Source organism: Narcine bancroftii, chromosome 6, assembly GCF_036971445.1.
Source record: "Narcine bancroftii isolate sNarBan1 chromosome 6, sNarBan1.hap1, whole genome shotgun sequence".
Lineage (NCBI taxonomy): Eukaryota > Metazoa > Chordata > Chondrichthyes > Torpediniformes > Narcinidae > Narcine > Narcine bancroftii.
In genome coordinates, this window is record NC_091474.1 from 128,374,206 (window position 1) to 128,392,105 (window position 17,900).

Consider the following 17,900-nt stretch of genomic DNA (forward strand, 5'->3'; position numbering starts at 1 on the left):
CTTGAATATGTGATTACAGATACAATGTTAATCAAAAGATTTATAACAAATATGTATATTAAACTGCAAGAAAAGGAGAATGAGGAAACAAATGGTAAAACTAAACAAAAATGGGAACAAGATTTAAATATAAAGATAAAAAAGGAAACATGGGAGAAATTATGTTCTGGAATGATGAGAAATACAATAAATACGAGGCTACGTATGATACAATATAACTGGTTACACAGACTATACATTACACCTCGAAAGTTAAATAAATGGGACCCAACAGTATCTGATAGATGTTTTCGATGTAAAAAAGAAAGGGGAACAACAATTCATGCAATCTGGACATGTGAGAAAGTAGAAAAATTTTGGGAAGATCTCAATCAGATATTAAATAAAATAACAGAAAACAATATACCAAAGAATCCAGAGATCTTTCTCCTAAGTAACATAAAAAACAAAGAATTTGGAATTGATTTGGAGGATGCACAAAAAAGATTTGTTAAGATAGCCCTAGCCGTAGCAAAAAAAATGTATTATGTCAACCTGGAAATTGGAAGATAATTTGAAAATACAACAATGGTATATAGAAATGAATAAATGTATTCCATTGGAAAAAATAACATATAGTTTAAGAAATAATATTGAAATATTCGAACAAGTATGGGAGCCTTACATTAAATACAACAGCGAAAACCTACCGGGGACAAACATTACCTAAGTTGATGGAAGGAGAAGGAAAGAAAAGAATGGACTCAGTAGAATTTCTGGTGTATTTTTGTTGAATGACAACATTGTCTGACTGGTTTAATGCAACCTAGATTGTATACCTAAAATGGATGAGGGGGTGGGGGGTGGGGGGATGGCTTGGGAGGAGGGAGGGGGGGGGGAGAAAAAGTCACTGTATATGTGTGAAAAAGAAAAAGTGTATATCATGGCTAATGTGATTTATGGTGTGAAAAATAAAAAAATTATAAAAAAAAACAACCTGGCAGGTAGCGCATGCATGACAGATTTAAGTATGGTGGCCTCTAGCGTAACTGGCATCACTTCCGTCGGAGGGAGGGGGAAATGTGATGGCGGCGCATGGAGGTTCATGACAGATATGTAACCTGCACCACCACCACCCCCTCACCCACTGAGAGACCTTTCTGACATTGACCCTGCACGTCCTCTGTTATGCCTCTGTGTTACTTGAGAGGCTTTTGAAATAACTTAGAGATGCAAGATTCAAATAAAAGAGGCTACTTACTTACATCTTCCACAATCCTTGGAAACTGTTCACACTGTTAGAAATAGAAGTACCTTTAAAGAAATTGCTTGATACAAAAATTGAGAACAAAGAACATTTATTACAGCAACAATGCAAAGTTGGGTGCTTCCCCTTACCCTGGGAATACACACATACGCTGGGGCTCACCCAACTTTTATACAGTTGATTTCAGTATAGGAATACCCTCCCCCTTACATTCTTCTGCCTCCTGCTGGAGAGGTTTGGCATTAGGCAATCCTGCCTGCCTAAGTGCAGTTTCAGTATACTTGGAGGACCAGGGGGTATCCTGTCGGTGTCCCTTCATGTTATTGTCCTTATTCACACCTTCCTGATTCTCGGGGCTACAGTCTCTTGGTATGCAGAGTTGGCTCATCCTGTCTAGGGTTGGCTAATTTCATATGTATAAATCTGTGTAAGGATAGCTAATTAGATATGTAGGACTTGGTACTTCTGTCCAGGGCTAGGAGACCCTTATCTGATCCAGACTACCTCAACTTCCTACATTCTATTGTTCCTTACCACTCCTTATCTTAGTCTTATGGTGGCTCTTGTCACAAAGAGTAGAAGATTCTTATGTTAATCGTGCTGACTCTGCTTTCCTGCATCCTAATCCCCAAGCTCATCCTGTTTGTACTGGTTACAGCCATTAACTGATGTATGAATTTTAGTTTCCTTCATGTTCATAATTTTAGATCAGTTTTCCCATCTCTCACAACACTCACTCTTACACATATACATATGTCCGGGGGGCGTGGAAAGATGGCATAGAAGGAAGACATGTATTCCACCTTTCCCCAGCTGGATTACTAAATATTCACTTTTTAAAAAGCATAAAAGTGGTTAAAAATAAAATTTACAGTTGTTTAAATAACAATGATTTATGATGGCATCTAATGTGAAAAAATTTAAAACTCAACTTCAGAAAAAATTACCATACAAAAGTGCGGAAGAATTGAGGCCTACCTGCATAGCTGAATCCATGGAATCGTTGTTGGGAGTCTCCAAGCCTCAGAGGACTCCAGCCCGTTCGAGTTTGACCTTGGCGCCGATCATGCCTCCGCAAGATGGCATCAACACTTTGGTGAGCTCGGCCGTTGCTGACCCACGTTCACGTGAAGTCGTGCACGTGGGCGGCCTGGGGGTGCGCAGTGTAGAGTCGGAGGACGCTCCTGCGTGTCCGGCAGCTTTGCCTGGCTTGCGTGGGGCATCCTGGGTCCGAGAATTGCTGGATAAAGTATGGGCTGTGGGGGAGCCCGAACGCCGACGTCCTGAAGAGGTCGGGGTGCCGGCATCAGGTGTCCAGACCCGTAGCCGTTTAGCTAAAGGATCTACAATGACTGAGGAAGAAAAGGAACTTAACTTATTGGAATTTTTCCAGGAGGAAGAGCCTGTAGTAAAGGAGCCAGACCTCAAAAAGTGGAGGTGGAATGTGGAATGGATTCAGTGTTTACTGTTTTGGAAGGGATTGCTTGTCAAATGCACAGTATGTCAAAACAAATATCCACACAGGTGAATCAAGGATTTATGGAGATGAAAATAAAAATGAATACCCTGTGTGATGAAATGTCAACTATGAAACAGGAAATGACTGTAGTTAAGAATGATATTAATAGATGTATAAAATCAGTTGACACTGCAAGATAATTTTAAGAAAATTGAAAGTCTTTTCTGAGTGTCAAAATCAGGTGGAATGTAATAGAGAAAAAATGAAAAAAGTGGATTGTAGATTGGGGGATTCAAAAAAGAAATTTATTGAAGAAGATTGCTTAGTTGAAGAATCAAAGTCGAAGGAATAAAGTGAAAATAGTTGGTCTTCCAGAGGATATTGAAGGTTCCAACCCTATAAACTTTTTTAAGCATTGGATCCCAGAGGTGCTGGGTAAAAAGTTTTTTCCTGAAGGCTTGGATTTGGAGCGGGCTCACAGAGCTCTGAGAAGAAAACCACTTCTAGGACAAACACCGAGAGCAGTCTTGGTTTGTTAAAATATCAAGATAGAGAAATGATTTTATGTATGGCAGTACAGAACGCACAGCAGAATCGATCACCATTAATGGTTCAAAATAACAGAGTGTTCTTTTATGCCGATTTGACATAAGAGGTTATTAGAAGATGAGAATTTAATACGGCCAAAGATGTTTTGTGGCGAAAAGGCTATAAATTTGCTTTTCGTTATCCTGCAATTTTGAAGGTTTTTAATGGAAACTTTCAATCTCAATTCTTTGAGAGTGATCATGATGCTTTGGTTTTTGCTAATTCTTTGCCGGAACTGTGAAGTAATGGGCATTCTCATCTGTTGTCTCCTAAGAGGAGGATAAATGGAAATGGAAATGGACATGGGTATTGAAAGAATGGAAAGTATGGAAAGAAAGAAGAGTTGACACAAAGTCTTGATGTTGAAGATCCGGAGCCGTCGTTGGGCATGGAATCATTGGGCTGAATATATGGACTATATTTTGTGTTTAATTAAATAATAAATTGTTGGGGTCTTTCATGGCTTTCATGGAAACTGCAGGTTTCCAACATTGAACCTCTTTCTGGGGGCTTTACTGTTCCTGGGCTTTGGCTTGAAGTGAAGGTTGAGCTTGCAGCGAACCAGCCGGTGGTCAGTGTGGCATTCCGCACTGGGCATGACCCTGGTGTGGAGCACATCTCGTTTGTCACTTTCTTCTTCATGCTGAAGAAGATTGAAAAGAGGGTTGGTGCGAGAACACAGCCTTGCTTCACGCCATTGTTAATGGAGAAGGGTTCAGAGAGCTCATTGCTGTATCTGACCCGACCTTGTTGGTTTTCGTGCAGTTGGATAATCATGTTGAGGAACTTTGGGGGACATCCGATGCGCTCTAGTATTTGCCAAAGCCCTTTCCTGCTCACGGTGTCGAAGGCTTTGGTGAGGTCAACAAAGGTGATGTAGAGTCCTTTGTTTTGTTCTCTGCACTTTTCTTGGAGCTGTCTGAGGGCAAAGACCATGTCAGTAGTTCCTCTGTTTGCGCGAAACCCGCACTGTGATTCTGGGAGAATATTCTCGGCGACACTAGGTATTATTCTATTTAGTAGAATCCTAGCAAAGATTTTGCCTGCAATGGAGAGCAGCGTGATTCCCCTGTAGTTTGAGCAATCTGATTTCTCACCTTTGTTTTTGTACAGGGTGATGATGGTGGCATCACGAAGGTCCTGAGGTAGTTTTCCTTGGTCCCAACAAAGCTTGAAAAACTCATGCAGTTTGGCAAGCAGAGTTTTGCCGCCAGCCTTCCAGACCTCTGGGGGGGATTCCATCCATACCTGCTGCTTTGCCACTTTTCAGTTGTTCGATTGCCTTATATGTCTCATCCTGGGTGAGGGCCTCATCCAGCTCTAGCCTTAGGGGCTGTTGAGGGAGCTGGAGCAGGGCGGAATCTTGGACTGAGCGGTTGGCACTGAAAAGAGATTGGAAGTGTTCTGACCATCAGTTGATGATGGAGATCTTGTCGCTGAGGAGGACTTTGCCGTCTGAGCTGCGCAGCGGGCTTTGGACTTGGGGTGAGGGGCCGTACACAGCCTTTAGAGCCTCGTAGAAACCCCTGAAGTCGCCAATGTCCGCGCTGAGCTGGGTTTGTTTGGCGAGGCTAGTCCACCACTCATTTTGGATCTCCCGGAGTTTGCGCTGAAGATGGCTGCATGCGCGACGGAAGGCTTGTTTCTTCTCTGGGCAGGACGGCTTTGTAAGGTGAGCCTGGTGGGCAGCTCGCTTCTTTGCCAGCAGCTCCTGGATTTCCTGGCTGTTTTCGTCAAACCAGTCCTTGTTTTTCCTGGAGGAGAAGCCCAGTACCTCTTCAGTGGATTGCAGTATGGTAGTCTTCAACTGATCCCAAAGGGTTTCAGGGGACGGGTCCGTGAGGCGGGTTGCATCGTCGAGCTTTGCTTTGAGGTTTGCCTGGAAGTTTCCTCTCGCTTCGTCTGACTGCAGGTTTCCAACATTGAACCTCTTTCTGGGGGCTTTACTGTTCCTGGGCTTTGGCTTGAAGTGAGGTTGAGCTTGCAGCGAACCAGCCGGTGGTCAGTGTGGCATTCCGCGCTGGGCATGACCCTGGTGTGGAGCACATCTCGTTTGTCACTTTCTCGCACCAGGATGTAGTCCAGGGGGTGCCGGTGTTTGGATCGGGGATGCATCCAGGTAGTCTTAAGGCTATCCCTCTGCTGAAAAAGGGTGTTTGTAATGACAAGCCGCTGTTCTGCACAGAGCTCCAACAGGAGGCGCCCATTGTCGTTGCACTTGCCGACGCCATGCTTGCCCAGGATTCCAGGCCAGGTTTCTGAGTCTTTGCCGACGCGAGCGTTGAAGTCACCAAGGATGACAACCTTGTCGGCTGTAGGGGTGCGTTGGATGAGGTTGCGCAGGTCGGTGTAGAACTTGTCCTTTTCTGCTGGTTCTGCCTGGAGGGTTGGAGCATAGACACTGATGAGGGTGATGCAACGCTTGTTTTGAAGGGGGAGTCGCATGGACATGATTCGGTCCGAGTGGCCTGTCGGAAGGTTTTTAAGTTTGGAGGTAATGAAGCTCTTGACCATGAAGCCTACACCAGATAGGCGTCGTTCATCCGAAGGCTTGCCAGACCAGTAGAGTGTGTAGCCCGCGCCGCGTTCTTGGAGGCTGCCTACATCTGCCAGGCGGACTTCACTGAGAGCAGCTATATCGATGTCAAGTCTGAGGAGTTCATGTGCGATGAGGGCAGACCGACGTTCAGGTCGGTGGCTATCAGCCTTGTCTAGCATGGTTCTGATGTTCCAGCATGCTAGCTTGAGTTTGTGAGCATCTTTTGAGGGGGAGGACTTGGAGGGGGAGGACGTGGAGGGGGAGGACGTGGAGGGGGAGGACGTGGAGGGGGAGGACGTGGACCTGTCCTCGGGCCTGCGCAAAGGAGCTTTTAGGTGGAGTGCAGTGCGCGCAGTACTGGCTCCACCCTTTACACCCATGGTTCGTGTGCCATGGCACAGACCCCAACAATGAAGACGCTGTTTACATCCGGTACCGCACGGATGGCAGTCTCTTCAATCTGAGGCGCCTGCAAGCTCACACCAAGACACAAGAGAAACTTGTCCGTGAACTACTCTTTGCAGATGATGCCGCTTTAGTTGCCCATTCAGAGCCAGCTCTTCAGCGCTTGACGTCCTGCTTTGCGGAAACTGCCAAAGTGTTTGGCCTGGAAGTCAGCCTGAAGAAAACTGTGGTCCTCCATCAGCCAGCTCCCCACCATGACTACCAGCCCCCCCACATCTCCATCGGGCACACAAAACTCAAAACGGTCAACCAGTTTACCTATCTCGGCTGCACCATATCATCAGATGCAAGGATCGACAATGAGATAGACAACAGTCTCGCCAAGGCAAATAGCGCCTTTGGAAGACTACACAAAAGAGTCTGGAAAAACAACCAACTGAAAAACCTCACAAAGATAAGCGTATACAGAGCCGTTGTCATACCCACACTCCTGTTCGGCTCCGAATCATGGGTCCTCTACCGGCATCACCTACGGCTCCTAGAACGCTTCCACCAGCGTTGTCTCCGCTCCATCCTCAACATCCATTGGAGCGCTTTCATCCCTAACGTCGAAGTACTCGAGATGGCAGAGGTCGTCAGCATCGAGTCCACGCTGCTGAAGATCCAGCTGCGCTGGGTGGGTCACGTCTCCAGAATGGAGGACCATCGCATTCCCAAGATCGTGTTATATGGCGAGCTCTCCACTGGCCACCGTGACAGAGGTGCACCAAAGAAAAGGTACAAGGACTGCCTAAAGAAATCTCTTGGTGCCTGCCACATTGACCACCGCCAGTGGGCTGATATCGCCTCAAACCGTGCATCTTGGCGCCTCACAGTTTGGCGGGCAGCAACCTCCTTTGAAGAAGACCGCAGAGCCCACCTCACTGACAAAAGGCAAAGGAGGAAAATCCCAACACCCAACCCCAACCAACCATTTTTCCCCTGCAGCCGCTGCAACCTTGTCTGCCTGTCCCGCATCGGACTTGTCAGCCACAAACGAGCCTGCAGCTAACGTGGACTTTTACCCCCTCCATAAATCTTCGTCCGCGAAGCCAAGCCAAAGAAAGAAATAATAAATAGGTATCTGGCTGGGGTGGGGGGTGGTTTGAATGACACTGAAAACTTTGATAGTCATCTGCCGCTAGTGGGTTTACCACACCCAGATTTTTAGGGTATTACTACCTTTGGGTGGTTTTTTTTGTGTTTTTCTGTTATTTAAAAAAAAATTTCTTAAGGTTTTATTTCAAGAATTATAGGGGGAAGCATTATTTTATAGTGTGTATATATATATTAGTAGTTAAAAAATTGTCTAAATTGAATTTTGCAACTTTTAATGTTCAGGGATTAAATAATCCAATTAAGAGAAAGAGAACATTGGCTTATATAAAAAAAATGAGAATTGATATTGCTTTTTTACAAGAAACACATTTGACTGAAAAAGAACATTTAAATTAACTAGAGTGGTGTTGCATGGAAGTATGCATTAGGCGGACTACAATTACCACATTTTCAAAACTATTATGAAGTGGCCCAGTTGAAGTTTGTTAGTAGATTGATGGATTTAGATCAGCCTCCTCTAGCTGGGCTAAAGTGTAGATGGCATGTATTCCTATGGTTGAGATACATGAATTTATATTTCACTGGAATTTGATTTTGTTACAGGAATATCATATGCCAATATTGAAATATTTGTTAAAGATTTGGATTTTAAAAAAACAGGGTGTCATGGTCGAAAGATTAATTATCAATTTTAACTCCAATTTATAACAATCAGCTTATTCCTTTTTCAATGTTAAATAATCATTTAAAGATTTGGGATTCTAAAGGTATAAAGACAATACAAGATTGTTTTGTAGAGGGGTGATTTCTTTCTTTTAATCAATTGAGAAAAATATTTGATATACCTGTAAATTATTTGTTTGCGTATTATCAACTTAGAGCTTTGATAAAAAATAATTATGGTAGAGAGATGATTTTGCATACCTTAACGAGATTTGAATCTTTGATTTCCTCTATAATGAAAAAGAGTTATATTTCAGTTATGTATAATTTATTACATGATAGTATGGATAAGACAGATTGGGAGAAATCTAAACTTAAATGGGAGAGTGATTTAGTATTTATTTTTCCCGATGATGATTGGGCGAATATGTGTCAGGACAATGTAATTAAATTGAATAAAGTAAAGATATGGAATGGTTAATTATAATTTTTTACATCAATTATATTTGACCCCGGAAAAGCTAAAAAGAATGGGTTTAGTAATTTGGATTTTTGTTTTAGATGTGGCTCATGTATTGGAACTTTTCTACATGCCGTTTGGACTTGTGTTAAAGTTCAATCATTTTAGCAAGGAATTAAAGTAGTTTTGGGGAAATTATATAATTTTATATTACCGTTAGATCCACCGATTTTTTTTTTTTGGTTGGGATTGGACAAAAGTCAAATTGCTTTTGTCCGTTTGGTGTTATCAGTAGTGCGTAAATGTGTTGCTAGTACTTGGAAAGATGATACTGACATTAGTATATCACATTGGCATAATGAATTGAAAGTATGTCTTCTTTTCTTTGGATTGGCTTCGCGGACGAAGATTTATGGAGGGGTAATGTCCACGTCAGCTACAGGCTCGTTTGTGGCTGACAAGTCCGATGCGGGACAGGGAGACGCGGTTGCAGCGGTTGCAAGGGAAAATTGGTTGGTTGGGGTTGGGTGTTGGATTTTTCCTCCTTTGTCTTTTGTCAGTGAGGTGGGCTCTGCGGTCTACTTCAAAGGAGGTTGCTGCCCACCGAACTGTGAGACGCCAAGATGCACGGTTTGAGGCGATATCAGCCCACTGGCGGTGGTCAATGTGGCAGGCACCAAGAGATTTCTTTAGGCAGTCCTTGTACCTCTTCTTTGGTGCACCTCTGTCACGGTGGCCAGTGGAGAGCTCGCCATATAACACGATCTTGGGAAGGCGATGGTCCTCCATTCTGGAGACATGACCTACCCAGCGCAGTTGGATCTTCAGCAGCGTGGATTCGATGCTGTTGGCCTCTGCCATCTCGAGTACTTCGATGTTGGAGATGAAGTCGCTCCAATGAATGTTGAGGATGGAGCGGAGACAACGCTGGTGGAAGCGTTCTAGGAGCCGTAGGTGATGCCGGTAGAGGACCCATGATTCGGAGCCGAACAGGAGTGTGGGTATGCCAACGGCTCTGTATACGCTTATCTTATTGAGGTTTTTCAGTTGGTTGTTTTTCCAGACTCTTTTGTGTAGTCTTCCAAAGGTGCTTTTTTTATTGTTATGGAAAAAATTACTTATAATTTACATGATCATTCTTCTTTTGTTAGTAAGTGGACTTGAAATATATGCATTTAGATATACTTTGAAATGTTATTAACATTTATATATATATATATATATACACACACACACACACACACACGCATATATATAATTTAAATATATTTTTTTGCTCCCCTTAAAGGAGTTGGCTGAAGGGGTGGGAGGGTGTTAATATAAAATCTTTTTTTTATTATTTCGATACTGTATGTTATGTTTTTGTTATCTTTTAAATAAAGTTTGGAAAAAAAACATCTACATACGCCCCACTGTGGGGCACTACAGTTACTACAGTGAGAAGGGTGTATTCCTACGTGGTTACAAAATAGTTCATATTATCCTGACGACATAACATGCTCCTTTTTGGAAATGGCCACTCCCCCTGTCCCAACCATTGCCTACTGGGAAATGTACCTCTTTAAAAAGCATTAATAGTTTTCACGACATTGTTTTGCATTGCACATACCGAAACGTGCTGTGTGAGTTTGGCCCCAGCCTTTCCCACTCCCATGGCAGTATTTCAGAAGCACTTTATTGATCAAAAAAGCAATTTCGAAATTGTGAACATTCAGTCCAAAGTTCTCGCAAACGACAATGACCATTTTCCACCAATAATACTTGGAGACACGTACCAACTAAAACATGAGAGTGAACGACACTGCATGCTTTCCGTCCAGCCGAGAATGTTTATTACACTTGAAGGCATTGTGAGAGATGGGAAAATTGATCTAAAATTATGAACATGGAAGAAACTAAAATTCATCAGTAAAATGGCTGTAACCAGTTCAAACAGGATAAGCTTGGGGCTTAGGATGCTGGAAAGCAGAGTCAGCACGATTAACATAAGAATCTTCTAGTCTTTGTGACAAGACCATAGGACTAAGATAAGGAATGGTAAGGTACAATAGAATGTAGGAAGTTGAGGTAGTCTGTATCAGATAAGGGTCTCCTAGCCCTGGACAGAAGTACCAAGTCATACATTTCTAATTAGCTAACCATACACAGATTTATACATATGAAATTAGCCAACCCTAGATAGAATGAGTCAACTCTGCATATCAAGAGACTGTAGCCCAGAGAATCAGGAAGGTGTGAATAAGGACAATGACATGATGGGGCACCCACAGGATACCCCCTGGTCCTCCAAGTGTACTGAAACTGCACGTAGGCAGGAAGGATTACCTATGCCAAACCCATCCAGGGGGGCAGAAGAATGTAAGGGGGAGGGCATTCTGATACTGAAATTGACTGTATAAAAGTTGGGTGAGCCCCAGTATGTGTGTGTATTCCCAGGGTAAGGGGAAGCACCCAACTTTGCATTGTTGTAGTAATAAATGTTCTTTGTTCTCAATTTTTGTCTCGAGCAATTTCTTTAAAGGTACTTTAATTCCTAACAAATGGGGGCTCGTCCGGGATCACACTCCCTCCACTGACAGAGTACCCCGATGACGAGAGTAGGTGCACCCCGGCTGATTCAGCTGGACTCACGGGCGACAGGTGGCTGGTCAGTGGAAGAAGCGAGTGATATCCGAGAAGAGGCATTGAGAACAAACGGCGGAAGGACGCGCACTAGAGCAGTACTGCCAGAACTCGGTAAGAGTATTTTACTTGTTCCTAAGCATGGGAATAGCGGGCAGTAGAGATGAGAGTCCTGACACAGGACGTGACCACCAGGTAGCTACGTACAGCCCGCTTGGGTTGATGTTATCTGAGTGGGGCACAGGAAAGACCCGTGGTAAAGAGAAACTGACGACGGTCAGGTATTTTACTTGTTTCTAAGCATGGGAATAACGGGCAGTAAAGAAGAGAGTCCTGACACAGGACGTGACCACCAGATAGCTACGTAGAGCCCGCTTGGGTTGATGTTATCTGAGTGGGGCACAGGAAAGACCCGTGGTAAAGACAAACTGACGATGGTCAGGTATTGTTGTATTGAATGGGTTAAATACCCAGTTAAAGGGAGCTCCGTGTACTGGCCAAAATTCGGATCCGAGGATGAATGGATGTGTAAAGCTTTGAACCTATGGCTTTATCAAAACCAGAAAGACAATGTTGAGAGCAGGGTATATGCAGCCTGCTGGCTCAAGGGATCCATTGAACAGCTGGTTTTGAATGAGAAAGAATTCAGGGATAAGAGAGAGGAGGAACCTTTTGTCCCTGAATCACAGGGTTGGGATGTGTTACATTCCCTCCCTCCACCTTATGTTCCTCCTATGCCGGCTCCTATCTTTCCTTCCCCTCCTATGACCTACCCTTCTGCACCTTCCCCACCTCCCCCACCACTAGAGAAGAGAGAAGAGAGCAGGAGTGGTATGATAACTTGCTCACAAAGCACTCGATTACCACCTCTGTTGGCAGGAGAGAGAGGTAACTTTAATTCAGAACAGCGTGAGACTCTTCAGGAAGAAAGGGCAGAACCCTTTGATTCATTTCCCAGGGAGCAGGAACCCAGACCTAATAAGCCAGAAACCAATTGGATGAGACCACTGCGGGAAGTTCCCATGGGAGAGGGTCTCGGTTTCGTAAATGTGCCCCTGACCAGTACTGAAGTGTGTAACTTTAAGAAAGAACTGACCTCCCTGATAGAAGATCCCCAGGGATGTGCCGAACAGTTAGACCAATTTTTGGGACCATATATATATACAATATGGGGGTCTCGACATAGAATCCCCAGCAGGGGAACAATTGGTACTAACAGGTTTTGTTACCAACTCAGCCCCAGACATTAAGAGAAAATTACAAAAGACAGAAAATTGGCATGAGCAGGGAATAACCCAGCTTCTACAGATCACACAAAAAGCATTTGTCCAGACATCTGAGGATAAGCAGAAAGCAAAGGCTAAAATTTTAATGCAAGCAGTTAAAGGAATAGTAGATGAGTAACAAAAAAAAAGGCAGGGACTGTGTGCCAGCTCCTGAATGTTGGGAGAAGTGCAGGGAGTGGGAGAGTAGAGACCAGAGATAATTTCATAAATCACGACTTCCCACTTCAGTCACTGACCATTATTGATTAAAATTCATGCTAAAAATTAAATGTCATAAATGATCGTTTTTCAATACTGTAGAATGAGCGAATTTAACTACCAGTTAATTCCAATTTATGAAATAAATTGTATTCAAATGTGATTTTGCACAGGGAGTACCTGAGAGTTGAGTGATGTTATAACATTTGCAGGGAGAAATGTTTGCGCAAATAGGGTGAGTTCTATACATCTTAAATTTAAGTGTATGTGAGATAAAGAAAGGATCTGATGTGTAAAGTGGCTGGATCAGCCAGTTGAAGGGGGAGTGTGCATGTCCCTTTAAGTGCACTGGCACTTGAAATTGAGGCTTCAGGCTCTTGTCTTGCAGTTAGAGGTATGGAGCCCTATCAACACATTTAATACATTTCTTCTACACATTCAGCAGTCAAGGTCCGTGAGTTTAAAGATCACCCACCTCTGGAGAATAAAGATACCTCTGGGGATTCCTATAAGTTTAATTGATCTAAAAAATTGATCTAAAATTATGAACATGGAAGAAACTAAAGTTCATCAGTAAAATGGCTGTAACCAGTTCAAACAGGATAAGCTTGGGGCTTAGGATGCAGGAAAGCAGAGTCAGCACGATTAACATAAGAATCTTCTAGTCTTTGTGACAAGACCATAGGACTAAGATAAGGAATGGTAAGGTACAATAGAATGTAGGAAGTTGAGGTAGTCTGTATCAGATAAGGGTCTCCTAGCCCTGGACAGAAGTACCAAGTCATACATTTCTAATTAGCTAACCATACACAGATTTATACATATGAAATTAGCCAACCCTAGATAGAATGAGTCAACTCTGCATATCAAGAGACTGTAGCCCAGAGAATCAGGAAGGTGTGAATAAGGACAATGACATGATGGGGCACCCACAGGATACCCCCTGGTCCTCCAAGTGTACTGAAACTGCACGTAGGCAGGAAGGATTACCTATGCCAAACCCATCCAGGGGGGCAGAAGAATGTAAGGGGGAGGGCATTCTGATACTGAAATTGACTGTATAAAAGTTGGGTGAGCCCCAGTATGTGTGTGTATTCCCAGGGTAAGGGGAAGCACCCAACTTTGCATTGTTGTAGTAATAAATGTTCTTTGTTCTCAATTTTTGTCTCGAGCAATTTCTTTAAAGGTACTTTAATTCCTAACAGCATCAAAATAGGTGGTCTGCATACAAAAGTCTTACTGCAACTTAATAACAAATTTGGCAATTTCACAACAGATTTATTGCTCTTTCATATTGCATTTTGTACATTGTGCATTTGATTTCTTTAATTTAAAAAGTAGGCGTGTAATTTTGCTAAAGCAACTTCAGCAGGCGACTAACTCGCTGATGCAGGCAAACACACGTGAGGTCTGCATTGTGAGGTAGACGTCAGAGGCGGGGCACCTCGCCGCGCAGTGATCGGGGGGGAATAGGGGGAAGACGGACAGGACGGAACCGCTTTGGCGCCAGCTGTTGTGATAGCAGCAGCATGGAGAGATTGACGCAAGCGCAGTGAGAAGCGGGTGGCCGGCGTCGGTTGGAGGCGAGGCCGTGCTCCGGGCAAGGTTTTGGTTCACCGAGGAGGGAGCGAGAAACGTAACGCCTTCCTTTCACTGCGCTGCTTACTTAACCACAGGGGAAAACGGGCGCCGCCTGGGTGCGATACTCCTTTGGCGGTAGTTTCAACAGGAGGGATTGGACACCCCCTCACCCCGTTTTACCTGTGGCCCTGGGGAGGAGACGGTTTGTATTCGCAGACGGTGCAGACGTTGAAGTTGAGTTGGTTCAAGTTGTGCTGCATTCCAAGAAGACAAGCTGCAAAGGGAGGGACGTTCAGTATTTTCGTTTACATTAGAAATAGCTATTCAAAGTTCAGTAAGTTTACAACTAAATAATGCTGAAGTCATAACTGCCCCTTTTATCCCAATTGTTCCTTCTGCCTTTATGTCAACTGTTGGGATTGAGTTCAACTGTGTTAGTAGCTTTCCTCAAATAACAGTTGAATGAATTAAACAGTCAACGTGGTTTGCATATATTCGCAGATATGAAAGATTTAAAGGGTGCCCTCATTTGTGTGGTTCAAAACAATTATAGGAGTTATTGTGAGGTTCAAAACAATTATAGGAGTTATTGTGATGGATTTCTGGGAGGGAAATATACCAGAATGAGAGGGTTTGATATTGAAGTAGGAACCAGAATATTTAGGAATGTGATCAAAGAAAATATACCCACAAGGTGTAGTTGAAATATGGAACTGATTGATGTTAATTATAGTTAAGCTTAAAGAATGGAAATTGAAAATGTAAAATCTAAGATTAACTTGATAAGGGTATTGAGGCAAGGTGCATTGATACATTGAAGGTTCAGGTCTCTCATGAGCTAATTAAGGAGAGTGAATGACACCCCCTCCCCCCCCCCCCCAACTATTCCTGAGATCATGGCACCAAATTTTGACCTTTAAAACCTGTTTGTTTGAGGGGTGTTGGGTTAAGCACAAAAATCTCATATGAGGTTCCAGAGAATGGTTTCCTTTGCTGGATGCAACTTGGGTTTATGCTTATACCTGTGAGCTCACTAAGTTGAAGCAGGGAACAATTCAGCAAATTTATGAGATAATGTTGCTGGCTGACAATTTTCAAATGGCTTTTTCACTTTCAAGCCTTACTTTTAAAAGAAAAGCAAACTACTGATAAATATTGCAGACGTGTCTGCAAAATTTTGAAAGCTATTCACAATTTTTTCTGGTCTCTTTCAGTCTAAGGCGCCCTTATTCCTGCCATGTCATCCAGTGATGCTTTGATATCAGCAGGAAATTCTGAAAGTGAAGATGAAGTGATCTTTGTGAGCGTATGTATTATTGTAAGCCTGTACATTCCTGATTGTTCTTTTCCTCTATGGCAATGGTTCTCAACCTTTTTCTTTCCACTCACATACCACTTTAAGTATTTCCTATGCTATAGATGATCTGTGATTAGTAAGGGATTGCTTAAGGTGGTATGTGGGTGGAAAGAAAAAGTTTGAAACTCACTGTTTTAATTGTCCCTAATTGACTCATTATGTGCACATTTTCTTAATTCCAAAGGAATTTTTGACAATTTTTCTTCAGCAAAATGTTTCAGTAACAATTGGGTCGAGAGCAGTGGCTCTCAACCTTCCCTTCCCATTGACATACCACCTCAAGCAATCCCCTATTAATCACAGACACCTATGAGATAGGGATTACTTAAAAGTGGTATGTGAGTGGAAAGAAAAAGGTTGAGAACCACTGCTCTACGGTCTTTTTAATTTTGGGAGAATGCTGCTCACGCAACCGAAGGAGGAATTCTTCTATCTGTGAATGGCACCAAATGCAATTATTCCCGTGTGTACATTTCATCATACCATTTGAGCTTCAAGTAATTTCTCATGTTATAAAGCTCATTATTTTCTGAGTTGTCTTGGAGTGCTAAACATTATTTCTTATGGTATCAGTGAATGAGCTGTCAGATTAATTTTCAGGTAAAATGCTTTCTTAAAAAGCATGATAGGAATGGGGGGAAAAAAATCCCCATTTGGTTTCAGAATATTGTACCCTTTTGTATATTATTCATTTTTTTTGTTGAAATCTGTGATCCAAAGGCTATCATCTCGGTTAATTCCATATAGATTTGCACTCCTGAATTGAGTTGATTTTTATGAGACACATTTTGCATACATTTTCTTGAGTCTGTTCTCTTCAGCAAGTACCTGTATTCATAAAGCTAATTTGGTCAACTGTCTTAATTAATTTGACTGCATGTGGTTCAGTTGGATGAAGTAATAGACCATTAAACCTAGCTGACATAATTTTATGTTCCATGTAAGACCATTTCTCCCATCTGTTACTTTATCTTTCTCCAATTTATCTATCTTTGCTTTATTTTTGGCATTTTTCTTAACTACTTGTGGTGATGAGTTTCATACTGTATGAGTTACAGACTCTTTTTAAAATATAAAGTTCCTGTGGCTCATGATTCTTGAGCTTGGGTCTCACATCCAAGTAAGAACGTGTCTTCCTTATCTATCATTAATCAATTTGAAGCCTTGGATTTTGTCATTTAAGCCTCCTCTTAGCTCGAAAAAGACAGCCTGTCAAAAATTTCTCAGAAATTACTAACTTCTCCGTTCAGTTATTTCCTCCAATAATTCTAATATCTTCATGGTTTCAGGAAAGGATAACTTACCAGGCTACTACTTTACATTTTCTAAGCAGGATTTAGAAATGTTTACATAATTTGCCCATAATTCAGTTCCATCCCACCAGAAATAAATTGAGTAATTTTCAATACCTCATAAACTTTAGTTTATGTATTCATACCCCTAGACCTTCTCTCCCTCCTCCTCCATTTGGTTGTCTTCTTGGGTGTGTACCTTTTTTCTATCCACCAGTGTGTACCAGGGCACTCTTGATTGGGCTAAGATTGCCAGTTCCATGCATCTTCTGGTAATTTGTTGTACAATTAATGTATTGGAGGTATAGCCATCTTCAGATTGGCCTTTTCAGTCTTGTTCATGGCCTTGAGTACTGTTCCTTTTATGATAGATTGCAAGGAAGCTCTTGTCTAATGGTTGGGAAATGAAAGTTTCCTAACCATAAACCCAGTTCTGGGATGCTTTGAGAAAGATGCCCTTAATTATTTTTTGTTTTTGAGTAGTTTTATTTTGCATTTTGCTTCATTGGGAAGCATGCAGGAGATAAATGGGGGGAAAAATGCAGGTGCTGATAATTAACAAAATTGGAAGCAGCAAGATACTCATTGGGAAGAGAGTTTAGATTTCAGGATGAAGACCCTTCATCAGAAATGTAAAGGAGATGATACTTGACTGCAATGTGAAGGGGGAGGTGGCTTTGATAGACATTAGAGTAAAGTTGATACAGATACTTCCCATTGATGACATCACAAAAGTAAACCAAGATGGAATGGTATCTCAATGGTAGCAAGAATGATAGAGAATTTGAGGCATAGTGCAACAAACTTGTGCAGTAACATGCCTCTGGAATAACAAAAAATTTTTTTGTGATAAAAGGAAGAGCCATTGAGGCCTGTTTTGGAATGTATTGATCTGTCAAATGAAGACGACAATGAAGGAAATATCTCAAGGCATGACCAGGTGAGTATTATAAAAACATTCAATGATGAGTAATTTTGAAAGGTTGTTTCTATTTGAGTAGAAACCAAACAAGAGGTAATAAGTAGGTCAGTGACCTACCCTGTAAGAAATTCAGTATTTTTTTTGTCTGAGCAGTGGACATAAATAATTTGGTACCACATTAGCA

General features: G+C 42.3%; 1 protein-coding gene across 11 annotated transcripts in view; it reads left to right on the forward strand.

The window, feature by feature from the left end:
- Window positions 1–17,900, forward strand: part of znf451 (zinc finger protein 451) — a 99,515-nt gene that overhangs the window by 4,476 nt on the left and 77,139 nt on the right. For 3 of the 11 annotated variants that reach the window (XM_069886067.1, XM_069886072.1, XM_069886078.1), the window contains exons 1-3: window positions 14,004–14,479; window positions 15,360–15,463; window positions 17,651–17,734. In XM_069886067.1, the coding sequence (XP_069742168.1) occupies window positions 15,383–15,463; window positions 17,651–17,734 (165 nt within the window). In that variant the 5' untranslated portion in view covers window positions 14,004–14,479; window positions 15,360–15,382. Of the gene's footprint in view, window positions 1–14,002; window positions 14,480–15,359; window positions 15,464–17,650; window positions 17,735–17,900 lie in introns of those variants that run through there. The other 8 variants (XM_069886074.1, XM_069886077.1, XM_069886076.1 and 5 more) reach the window with 7 other exon arrangements.